General features: G+C 44.8%; 1 protein-coding gene across 4 annotated transcripts in view; it reads right to left on the reverse strand.

The window, feature by feature from the left end:
- Nucleotides 1-955: 955 nt before the first annotated feature.
- The window catches only part of exoc2 (exocyst complex component 2), a 41,890-nt gene continuing 30,428 nt past the window's right edge, over nucleotides 956-12,417 (reverse strand). For all 4 annotated transcript variants that reach the window (XM_035176619.2, XM_035176620.2, XM_035176621.2 and 1 more), the window contains 17 exons: nucleotides 11,303-11,416; nucleotides 10,808-10,932; nucleotides 9,978-10,046; nucleotides 9,726-9,883; nucleotides 9,476-9,597; nucleotides 8,463-8,524; nucleotides 8,199-8,279; nucleotides 7,505-7,564; nucleotides 7,033-7,094; nucleotides 6,872-6,941; nucleotides 5,729-5,845; nucleotides 4,717-4,858; nucleotides 2,729-2,784; nucleotides 2,518-2,640; nucleotides 2,260-2,321; nucleotides 1,853-1,912; nucleotides 956-1,366 (listed from right to left, as the gene is read on the reverse strand). In XM_035176619.2, the coding sequence (XP_035032510.1) occupies nucleotides 1,273-1,366; nucleotides 1,853-1,912; nucleotides 2,260-2,321; nucleotides 2,518-2,640; nucleotides 2,729-2,784; nucleotides 4,717-4,858; nucleotides 5,729-5,845; nucleotides 6,872-6,941; nucleotides 7,033-7,094; nucleotides 7,505-7,564; nucleotides 8,199-8,279; nucleotides 8,463-8,524; nucleotides 9,476-9,597; nucleotides 9,726-9,883; nucleotides 9,978-10,046; nucleotides 10,808-10,932; nucleotides 11,303-11,416 (1,577 nt within the window). In that variant the 3' untranslated portion in view covers nucleotides 956-1,272. The remainder of the gene's footprint in view (nucleotides 1,367-1,852; nucleotides 1,913-2,259; nucleotides 2,322-2,517; nucleotides 2,641-2,728; nucleotides 2,785-4,716; nucleotides 4,859-5,728; nucleotides 5,846-6,871; nucleotides 6,942-7,032; nucleotides 7,095-7,504; nucleotides 7,565-8,198; nucleotides 8,280-8,462; nucleotides 8,525-9,475; nucleotides 9,598-9,725; nucleotides 9,884-9,977; nucleotides 10,047-10,807; nucleotides 10,933-11,302; nucleotides 11,417-12,417) is intronic.

Raw genomic sequence — 12,417 nt, forward strand, 5'->3', positions numbered from 1 at the left:
GGATGTTCTTCTCTTTGTCATCACGTCTGTGATGGAACACAAGTTCTGGTGAATAAAGGTTCAATGAGGATTTTTAGAAAACTCCCTCTCAGCTCTGTTACTGTAAACTGAGAGCGGGTGGAGTTTGGGGCTTTGAACTTGTTTTGTGAATGAATCCGTGGGAGGAGTGAGAGCTAAGTTTAGAACACAGAGAATCAAAACAGCTCCTGTCGGCGCCGCGTGGCTTTCCCCCAGAGCGACGCACACAACAACAGAAAGTCTGAAGAAACCTGATCTGGAGCTCGATCGTGAAAAGTCTCAGATTGTCTGTGTCAACAACAGGACGACACCCCGTGCACACTGTCCTCAGATAAACCCTCGTCTCTCGTGTGAGCCGTGGGCGTCTCCTCCGCCTGAGCGACTCTAGGTCGACCTTAACCACACATCTCACTTTGTGACCATCATGACACTTTCATCTGGGATTCACCTGCAGCGTCTTCCGTTCGCTGCCCTGACCAACGGCCTGCAGCCCCCCCCGCCCTGCACACGCCCTGCACACGCCCTGCACACGCCCTGCACACGCCCTGTTCACACCCTGAGGTCACATCCTCCACCCACAGACGCCGACACGAGGCCAGACAGCCTGAGTGAACCAGAGAGCTGGAGCTCCACAGATGAATGTGCACAAATGCAAAATGGTTCCAAAGAAAACTGTGTGTGTGTGTGTGTGTGTGTGTGTGTGTGTGTGTGTGTGTGTGTGTGTGTGTGTGTGTGTGTGTGTGTGTGTGTTCAAAACAACTCAAAAATGCATGATGGGATTTTGACCCAACTTGGTGGGAGTATCACTTGGGGCGTGTTTCTGCAGATGATTCACTTTTGGAGCTAATCGGTCAAAGATCAACTGAAGCTGAAACCTCTGGATTGCTCGCTGCAGTAAGGGTCATATAAATCATAAGAAACAAACGTAATTACAACGTTTTAACATGAAGTTGTTTCACTTTATTGGGCGGCTGAAATGTCACAGGACAAAGCTTCAACGGCTTCTTTGAATGTTCGGGACAGACGTTCACCTCCGAGCTCAGACGGTGGTCCCGACTGTCAAACACGGCACATTAGCGTCATTAGCATAACCAGCTCATCTGGGACTGTCCGGCACAGTAACAGTGAAATTAGTAATAAGTTTAAACATTAGGGTTCAATCAGGTGAAGCAGAAAGTGATTCTGAGAAGAGAGGAGATGAGTGAACACGGTGATAAGAGAGACGTTCATTCGATGATTCAGATAAGAGGCGGTTCATCTCTTCACAGGCTGCACAGACGACGGGTGGAAGCAGGTGAGCTGCAGCTGCATGCTGCTCGTGAACTTGTCCATCAGCTGCTCCAGAAGCCTGAGGAGGAGGAACATGCAGGAATCACTGGAGAGTAAACTGTACATCATGAAGAAAACATCAGAAGTTCACAGTCAGGAACAGCGTTAGAGTCTCTTCATCGGCCTCGGGGACATTTTAGAACTGATTTGAAGATTTTTATTGTTGAATTTTAAGGCTCATTCTGGACTCAACCTGCGTATATCTCAGATCTTTAGGTCCTGCTCTTCATTCACAGTCCCGGCTGAGAATCAGTGAGACCAGGTCTTTTCTGTCAGGGCCCCAGAAACGTTTGGAAAAACCACCTTGAGCGAATATGACTGACGAGCTCTTTGTCCAGAAACTGTCCAGAAACTGCTCTGACTTGTTTTCACTCTGTGTGGTTTTCAAACTGCTTTTGTTTGCCTTCAACTCGTCAATTGAACTTGATATGCTCCTCGTAAGGTGCTTTATAAACAAGGTTCGGTTTAATATGATCATTATTGCATGGACCAGTGTGAGACTTACTTGGTATCGGCTCCGCTCTGTAGCTGCGGCAGGGCGTCTAAAGCCAGATTGAAGCTTTGGCTGAAGAAAAGATGCTCAGTTACAAGTTTGCTTAGAAAAAGGGCAGAAATACAGTTCAGAATAAATGTGTGTGTGCATCCAGACATGAGCACAAACATGTATGCACACACACAAAAACACACACACACAACACACACACCCCAGTGCATGCACACAGCAGAACCAGATTACTTTCACTTCCTTTCCAAAACCCACCAAGTAACATAAATAGGGATTGTAGTGAGGGATGTGCGACTGCTAAGATTTATGTCTGTCACATTCATGAGCATAAATCACACGTATGTGAGCTCAGCACTGTGTGTGTGTGTGTGTGATTGTGTGTCTGTGTGTCTGTGTGTTGAACCCACTTGCTCTCAGAGTTGAGGTACCCAACGATGGCGTCTCTCAGAGTGCAGATCTCAAGACGAGCCTGAGGAGGATGAGGGGGTGTTTGAGGATCAAAAGGTGCAACAGAGCAAATGAAATCCATTGAACCTCGTCAACTGTCAGCAGTAAAATATGACGTTATCAGAAATGGGTAAAACCCCAACGACTGTGTTGGGTCGACTTATGAGTCAAGGTCCTACTATGACTCGGATCTACAATAGGTTTGTGTCAATGTGTACCTGCAGGGCTCCGTTTTTACTGAACAAGGACACGCATTGCATAAGACGACTCATCTCGTCCGCAACTGACTCAACAATCTTCGATATAACCCGAGGAACCAGATCCTTGGAGACCGTGAAGACCTGAGACAGAAGAAAAACTGCTGATGAAACGACAAGGACACAGAGTGAAGAGCGTTTTGGCGGAAGGAGGCGTGAGGGGCGCTCGTACCTCAGCGTGCACCGTGATGATGTTCACCAGAGCTTCCTTCAGGTAGTTCCTGACACCTGAGGGAGGAACAGACACACGACACTGATCAGAATCCAGGGAAACGACGATAACACACAGATTCTCCTTCTTCTTCTTCCAAGGATGTAAGATATGGAGTTAAAGCATCGGTAGCATCTGAAACATCTGCATCAGCTGATCACACACACTGGACCTGGACTGAGAAGATGAAGTCAGGTAGCAGGGATGTGAATGTGTTTGAGGAGATGAACCTTAAAACCCTAAAGTCCCCATAAATTCACTTATCGATATCAGATCTCTAAATATATCAGATCCAGGAGTTATTCTTTGGGAAATCAGTAAAAAAAATGTTGAATAAGTTATTTCTTGGCCCACGTCACATCCTTTTAAGTTCAGTGGTTTTTTCAAGGTCAAAATGGGCGTGGCCGGTTTGAAGCACGCTGCCTTTGTAAAGATTTACACTTGTGTGTTCATGTTTTATCGCATAACTTTGGGCTGTAACCGCGGTGATTAAGCAACATATCACCACGGTTGGGCGATTTACCGTCAATCGTACCACCCCCTCACCCCGTAGGGTTTTTCCTGCATAGAAAATGGCGACAAAATTCTAGCACAGTGGAAACCGCACAAGTGATCACTACTGGGCTGTGCCCACTCTGGTGCTCGATCATTACACTCGAAAACATAATCTTTATTAAATTTGCTAAACAAGCATCGTAAACCCAAGATTCAGATGATTAACTGTGAGACCTTTAAAGACCGAGCTGTATCTTGTTCATTGCAGACAAGACAACTCCATTCTGAGCTGTGAGGAGGAGGAGGAGGAGGAGGAGGAGGAGGAGGAGCTTCTGTTCAGATTATAGTTAATGTTCGACCGGGAAATCAAACAATTATCAAACTCTGACAGCGAGAAGCTATTGAAAGTGGATTTCTGACGCTCTGCAGCACCCACACACTTTACAGGGGTCCTGAACAAAAAGTGCAACCAGTGAAAGTATCAGATCCTAGAACTGTGGTTAAGAGTCCAAAATGTTCCTCTTTCACAAACAGGCCGAAGACACAAAGTCACACGCAAACTCACACGACGGCAGGAACCGACCAGAGCAGCTTCCTATCAACACTGAGTAGTAGCAGAGTGATAACCTGCTGCCTGTCGACGCTCTCACACACTCTCACACACTCTCACACACTCTCTAACACGCTGCTTCACATCCTGTGCAAAGGTAAACCACATATACACATTTAAGTTTCACCTGCAGGGTTTAGATCTGGTGAAGCACAAACACACAACGCTGCACACCCACAGCTACACACACACACACACAAAGGCCGTGAGAGGACCTTTAGACCGGGGACTGATTTAATGATCTCTGTGGTGTTTACAGTAAACCATCAAAGAGCCGTACTTTACACATGACAAATACCAAACGCAACAACACACTTCAAACCGCACGTGTCGCGCCCCCGTCCCACAGGACTGTCGGGGGCTGATTCACGTCATTAACGGGGTCGGGTGGTGGTTGCCGCGGGTGATTTCCCTTGGTTGTCTTCGCCTGACATCCCAGGTTATATCACCGAGAAACCACGAGGTGAACAGACCGTCGACGCAGATGAACGACATGACGGCTCTTTAAGAGTGAAGCCAACGTGTTTTGAAGCACAATAGACGCTGCCTCCTCCATGTTAGTGTTACTGATGAACAGCTGAGACTGACTCCAGACTGGATAAACGTGTGTATCAGCAGGACCTCGACACCACAACTCAACACTACGATCACTACTCTGCAGACTCACGCTCCGAATTACGTCGTCGGCGCAAGACGGCCGCGTTAACCTCCGAGATATTTAGGCTCGGTGTCTGAATCTTGGGAGGAAGCATCGACACGTCGTCCATCTTTATTCACAGTCTACGTTACAGACGGTTTCACGCCTTCATTTTGCACCACGCGTGCTTCCAGCGTGGTTTCGTACCTGTAGGTGTTTGACAGTCTCTCCAGTCAAAGTATCCAGCGCAGATGCCGGGCTCCAGGGAGCCAGCGATCGGGTCGGCCCGTCGCTCAATGTAGGCTTCGAACAGCTTCCTGTCCAGCTCTCGCACAGCGTCCACACTCACCTGAGCAGGGAACCACGACAAAACGCATTAACAGACAAGGACACACATGAATAAAACCTTCTCACTGTCCTTTGTAAGTCAAAGCAGCTGGAACTATATGAAACTACCCATCAACAGAAATGAATAATCAATGTGTGTGTGTGTGTGTGTGTGTGTGTGTACTTGTACTCATTGTACAATCAAACTAATACTTTAGAAGGACATGTATGTTGGTGGTTCGTTTTCAGGTTCATAGTATTTTAATAAAGGTGTAATACGACAGATGCATCACACAGTGGGGGAGTTGTAGATTAGATATAATGGGCGCAAGATGTTTACATTGATGTAAATATGAATTAACATAGTTATCATATCAGTAAATACTCACTGAAAAACATAAGACGTCCAAACAAATTCTTCACAGAAAATGATTCACCGGTTTTGACTATAAAACCAACAAAACACTTCTTTGCATTGTGATTCAACCATTAGTCATTGTGGGCAGTTGTGTGAGTGCGTTTGTGTGAAGGAGACAAACAAGGTGAGGAACCGAGCTTTCAAGACGTTGACCTTTAAGTGTGTTTCTTTAAAAGAAAGTAGTCATATCTCTGCTCAGAAGTGAGTGAGGGACAATCAGAACGAGGGATCTCCTTTGTTCTTAATGACAACACTCGTACTTCTCATCAGCAGCGACAGACAGAGCCGATCTCTCTCTCTCTCTCTCTCTCTCTCTCTCTCTCTCTCTCTCTCTCTCTCTCTCTCTCTCTCTCTCTCTCTCTCTCTCTCTCTCTCTCTCTCTCTCTCTCTCTCTCTCTCTCTCTCTCTCTCTCTCTCTCTTTAAAGCTCTATTCAGAAACACAACTGTAGATGTAAAAACGGCCCAAAACTGACCCGTGTGATTTTCTCCGTCCCCGTAAAGCCGTGTTTCTCGAAGTGATCGGCCAGGTTCAGGAAGGTGCGTCTCTCCAGGTACTGACAGTTACTGAGGATGATCAGCAGGCGCTGCTCCTACACACACACACACACACAAAAACATTTATTTATACATATGCATTTATATACATAATGCATTCCCAGGTCACATTCCCAATGGACACATGCACGTCTAAACCTTATTCGATCCTGAGCCCTAAAGCAACACGTGGGGACAACACAACATCTGCCCACTTTCCCAAAGAATGTACACCTGCATTTCTAAACCTGTCCTCACTTTCCAAATGTAACGTAACTTTACTTACTGACCTGACATATCCTGAAAAATGGGAAAATGTTCTTGCATTCCTAAAAGGTGCTAATTGTCTAAAACATTGTCAGTATCCTAAAATCTTCTCACTTTGCAAAAATGCCCTGCTCCGACAATATCCTCACTTTTCTAAAATATAAGAAATTTCCCCAAATCTCCTCCCTTCCGTTACATTTCAGAAAAATGTGTTCTCCTGTTCTGAATTTCCTTATTTTTAAACGTTGCTCTGCATGAATCCAGACCTGTCCGTCACAGATCGTGTCGTCAGTGGCAGGAGCTTGTTTTTCACACACATGAGATCGGAGACTTCAGTGGGCTGAGGTCACACAGTCCAAGAGAAGCCGGGCCTCAGTTGTTTTTGTTGGTTCATAGTTTGAAAAACTCAAGTGACTCCCGTCTTAACTGTGGTCAGCTGCACTCAGTCGAGTCTGTCTCCCTCGCCCCGGCTTCACATATTTAGGGCAGGGGAAACCCCATCTGCACCTTGCTCCATTTCCCTTCACCACAAGCTCTCTACACCCTGCTCTTCCTCCTCCTCGTCCCCCGCTGCTTCACCCCCTCCGCTAACACCTCAAACAAGTTACAGGAAATGAGGACGTATCTGCTTCTTGTCCACAACCAGGAAACAGCCTGATAACATTTCGTGGTTTGGATGAGTGAGACACGTTTGTCGATTTGTGTGAAGGAGAGAAACCCACGCTCCGGTGACGCAGCCGCCAAATGTGGGTTTTCAGGTGAATTAACCCCAAACAGTAGAAAGGAAATAATAAAAAAGACAACATGATGCTTACAGATGTTGGACAGAAGCCCTCTTGAACGGCGGTAAACCGATCTGGAGAGGACAGGTCCACTGCGATGTTGCTGCGCACACGTTGGGGGAGATTTTAACTTGTATTTAAAATCAAACACAGTTAAACTTATAAATGTGAATAAAGGGTCAATGAAAACTTACTGAGATGCATCGATGTCTCCGTCTGTCTTTGTGCTCAGCTGGTCCAAGCAGTTGATGAAAACCTGAGTTGAACATGGAGACACGGTCGTCAGGCTCGTTGTGGAAAAACTCAAACCTTCTACACGATGAACTCACTCTGTCTTTCAGTATTTTAAATATATAGCTTCTATTCTTCTGTCTTCTATTCACTGTGTTTTGTCTTTTGTGGAAAAACGTAGTTCAAACATTGTGAACCTTATATTTTATGTAAAATGGGACAGAAAACGTTAATATCATGACAGAATTATGGGATAACCCTTGAAACATTCGATTAAAAACTAAAGCATCAGGTCGATTGTTGGTTTGATGAGTTCCAGGAGCCCAGACTTCTGGACTTAAGGTTTGAAAATCAAATAAATGTGGTTGTGTTTCCTGGTATCTGGTGTTGATGACAGAAGATTATTAATTCCGGCTGCAGGCTGACGGATCGTACCTTCATGATGCTCACACTGAGCTCTGTGACCTGATCCTGGACCTGGTCCAACTGCAACACCTGCAGAAAAGACAGTGAAACACATCTTCATGCATCAGAAAAAAGGCTTTGCCTGAATATTTGATGTATTCAGGTTGTTTAAAATCAGAGGCAGTTGTATGTGTTATTTCACGTCATGTTGCTTATCTGTGCTCCACTATACCAAGTTTCAATCAGGTTTCAAGTGAGGAAGAATGAAGTATGAAACATTTTAATAATGTGTTCTTAATTAATCCTAAAGAGTGTTTTCTTTGTTTGAGTTCAATCTTGTAGGAAAGATTTATATTTTATGTTTATTGTGGGGCGGCAGGAACAACAGGTAAAAACCACAATCAGGGCTGTTTATAATTAATTTAAATAAACTAAATAAATGGGTTTGCCGCCCTGATCAAGATTTATGATTAAAGAATTAATGATTGAAGAATTATCTGTGTTTTGGAAGCTGATTATCTGATTTGATTTAATTTGACTTAGTTCTGATTTGACCTTCTTGGCCCATCCTAAATATTTGCAGTAAATTCTAATATAAATACACATAAACCCCAAAAAATACAAAGCTCTTCATTTAGAGAAGACAAAGTCCGTCGTGGTTGAGATGATCAAACCTCTTCTTCAGGTTCGATTGCGTTGCTGTGATTTCAGGTGATTGTCTTACATTGATCTCTCCTGGTTTGACTTCCAGCGGCTCTCTGAGCGACTGCAGCATCAGGACCGTGCACTGTTCAAACTGTGACGGCTGCAGAAGAGACCAGGCGCATCAACACAGGTTACAAACATGTTAACACAATACTATAATGACAAAAGACAGTTTTTTCCTCTTGTTGAGACGAAAAAGATTCAGGGAAAATGTGCAGGAGTATGTGACGGACATTTTTCATGAAGAGACGTAAAGTAAAGCTTGATGCAACAACATCCTCACCAAGCTGGTGATTCCCTCGTTATCCACAACCCAGTCCTCCTTCTCAGCGAGACGCTTCACGTCTAAGAGTCGGGAAAAGGCACAAATACGAATTGATAACGTGATCAATTCAAAACTCTCCACAGTTCAAACAGGGTCGATACGAGTGGAAATAGAGACAAAACAAAGTTTGAGTCTCTGCGGGAAAAACCACAACATGATATAAAATCTAACTATTTCTGCTCAGACCACAATTTGATGTGAATGTGGGGGAAAGTTGAGTGAAAACCAGTCACTCTTCTCAAAATGACCAAACCTAACCACAAATGAAACCGAGCATGTCTGGAGTTAGTCTCATAACACTTTGTCTATTAATACCTTAAAAAGTTATATGAGGTGAAGGAGGCAGTTGAGGAAACTGACCACCACTTAGAAAAAGGGACAATGTGTGTCTAAGGTAAGTGGATCTTTACTGTCTGTCCTCGGTTTGTGCAAAGAAACAACACGTTCAAAAACTCGCTGGGTCCATGAGAGTCGGTGTTTCTTACGGAATGGAATCTTTTTTTAAATGCAATTCTTCCTGTTATCATCATCATCACTTACTGCAGAGAGAATGTTCTTAGAAGAAGTTCTACATACAGCTCCTCCCACGAAGTTATTTTCAGTTTTCTAATGACATTTTCTTTTGCCTTAATGCAGTTTGAATCGAACAAGTCCTAAATGACATAACTGAGAGGATTAGAATTTCAGAATGACAGCGCTTTGATATACTTTTGTTTCACTTCCGTCCCCAAAGGCCTTATTTGCAGCTTTGTGCAGACGATACAATAGCTGCACTGTCTCGCCAGTGTGACAACAACAGCACATTTATAAATCCAAAACCACCTTGTGTATGTGCACTTTACTTTTTACATGTTGTTCCAGAATTGTCGAAAACAAGATTTGGGTACCGGGGACATTTCACTGTCATTTTACAAATCTTGCTATTTTCCGATAAAGCTAATTTACAACCTGACGTTCATTAGTGTCCTCACCTTCTGTTGTGTGCAGCAGAGACACCATGAGGCAGTGGACTCTCAGCTCCAGCAGCAGATCCTGGATCACCTGCAGCAGATCGTTTGGGATCTCCATCGCAGACAGAGCGTCATGACAACTCCTGGGTGACAGACACCAGAGGGAAACGTGGATCAGAGAGGGAGAGAAGGGAGAGAGGGGTCAGTCGCTGAATTCCTGCGTGTAAACATTTAAAAACTGCTTAAATATTAAAACAATGAGAGTGAGAACCTGACGGTGTGAATGATTTGTGTGAGCCAGGCTCCAGTGAGCTCCGTCTTGTTCTCCCAGCCTCCGTAGAGGTTCAGCTCCCCCTGCGGCAGGGTGGTGGGGAGGAGAGCCCCTCGGATAAGCTTCACCAGCCGATTGGTGACCTCCTCAATCATTTTCTGTAAAACACAGAGCGTACAAACAAACACACTTTCAATAGGGTTCATCTTTTTAGATTTGTACAGTAAACGAGGGAGTCATAGAGCCACTCACTTTAAAGTCATTCTGTCTCTGTCTGGCGTTCTTCTTGGACTTTTCCACCTGCCCAGATTTCTCTCCAGTCTGCAGAAAAATGGAAATAATGTTGCTGTTCATCATTTATATTTAAAACCTAGAGAAATAAAACTGTAGGTGTTTTGTGTAAATATTCTTAACAGAACCACAGAGACGTATATTTACATTAATCAATCACAGCATTAAGAAAGACCATCACAAATAATCCCAGGATGTTCTTGTGTGTGGCCCCAATGATGTACAAAAAAAATCAATATACTTCTATTATGTAGAACAACTTGATAAAAAACATTTTATTATTCTTGTCAGAGTTGACAAATGAGATTTCTTAAACTTAAACAAAACATATTCTGTCACTGACTTATTCATGTGATGCACTTATTTATTTGTATTTTAACAATCTAAGTTTATGTCCAAATGCAGAGATATGATCCCCATAAAATAACAAGGAAATAATTCAGATTTCTGTTGTTTAGTTTTCTACCACCTCAACAATGCACCTGACCTCACCTCATTTTAAGACCAATGGGTGTTCAGATGCTATTCTTAGCTATTTAGACCACATGGGCATGAGACGGTGATAAATGTTTTCTTTATAAACTAGTAAAGACTCTTGCAATAAGCTTGGTGTCACATTTCATCAGGTGTGAGATTGGACAACTTTATTCACTTCAATTATTTTGAAATATAGAAGAAACTTGGAAAGAAATTCCACTTGAGGAAAGTGAGAAACCTTCATTTGACCTGATAATGTAAGTGTGCTGTATGTAGTACTGTCCTCTCACTACACAGGGAACCCAGGTCTTCACCTCACTAAACAGACTCCCATTGACATAAGAGATCCAGAGCTTCCAGAAGTTCGGCAGCTGACCAATCACCACGTCCGACAGCTTCTCAACAAACTGCACCTGCTGAGGTGTTTCGGAGCGCCAGGCTGGAACAGAGACACACACATAGTACACAATCTCCACAATCTCCATCTCTACAGAGGTGATGGGGCACTGCATGGGCAAACTAGCACATCCCACTACCTTAAAAATATCTGTAATTCAAAGAATCACAGGGCAGAACATTTAACTTCCAGGCAGAAGGAGGTTGGAGATATGTTTTGTTTGTGTTGTCACTGTACTGAGTGATGTGAGGAGGTGCACTGCGACTTCCTTCCACTCTACTCTTGATTCCCCTAAAGCAAGAAAGTGTTACACACACAAACAAACACATATACACCGAGTCGAGCTCAGACAGGGAACCCCCTCCCTCACACAGACAGAGTGGGAGGTTGTGTGCAGTGTTGTGGTGCTCACTGCTGGGTCGTGGCGTTCGCAGGCTGCCCCCTCTCTTCAAAGACGCGGTGTGGCCGAGCCGGCCGAGCGCCAGCGGGCGGGAATCCCCCTCCAGGTCCAGAAGTCCAACACCCACTGGCGGACAGGAGGAGAAGGGGGGAGGGAGCAGGAGATGAGAAATGAAAAAAAAAAAAAAACACATACGATATCGAATAATCAAATAAGCCATTTTCATAATTCCACATTCCTCAATAAGCTCAGCAGGCTTTCACACCAAACAATCCTCGCTCGCCCCTCTCTGCCTTTCTTTATTTGTGTTCTGATCCGTCTCTGCCGCGGCCCACAGCTGAGAGAATGTCCTGTTGTTTCCAGGGTGAGGAAACAGAGCTGTGGGCTTTGCGAGCGCTGGGGTGAAGTGGGTTTACATCAACCGCACTGGGCTCAGTTACTTCTGCTCCACGTGCCCCCTAGATGGCGACAGGGAGCTGCACTACAGCCACCAACGAGAGAGTCATTCTGCGACCAGCAACCCCCCCCTTCCCTCCCCCCTCCCCCGCGAGAGATAACTTCAGTAAAATGAATCTGCGAGACGATGACTTGATGATATCAGAAGAAAGTGTGAACCTTAACATATAGAAATGAAAGTGAAACGCCACGGTGCCGTGAGGGGATCAAACCTTCGAACGGTGATAATGAAACAAGCTTGTGCTGCAATACGCCTACGTGTAGCGTGTCTGCCCTAGAAGAGGGACCGGCTGCCACATTTCCAAAACATGTGTCTGACACACACAGACAAACGTGTGCTGGTGAGTCACAGAATGAAGGTAGAGGCTGAGCGAGAAATCCCCGAGCAGAGGAGCGACTGTGGTGCAGACCGCCGTGCACACAACACAGCCCTCCACTGGAGAAAATGCAAGGAAATTCTCAACTGAGTCAGATTATCTGTAAACAGACGAAGCTCTTTCACATCACAGATACACACATGCACACACACACGCGCACACACACACGCACACACACAAATAGCCCATGTGGAGCTGTGTGGTCTTTTCCTGTGATGTTTTCCTCTCTTTTTACAGGGATGAGAGCTGCTGTTGATCCAGGTGTCGGCTGAACCCCCGGACTCTTCAGAATGC

The sequence above is a fragment of the Hippoglossus stenolepis genome, chromosome 14 (assembly GCF_022539355.2).
Source record: "Hippoglossus stenolepis isolate QCI-W04-F060 chromosome 14, HSTE1.2, whole genome shotgun sequence".
Classification (NCBI taxonomy): Eukaryota; Metazoa; Chordata; class Actinopteri; order Pleuronectiformes; family Pleuronectidae; genus Hippoglossus; species Hippoglossus stenolepis.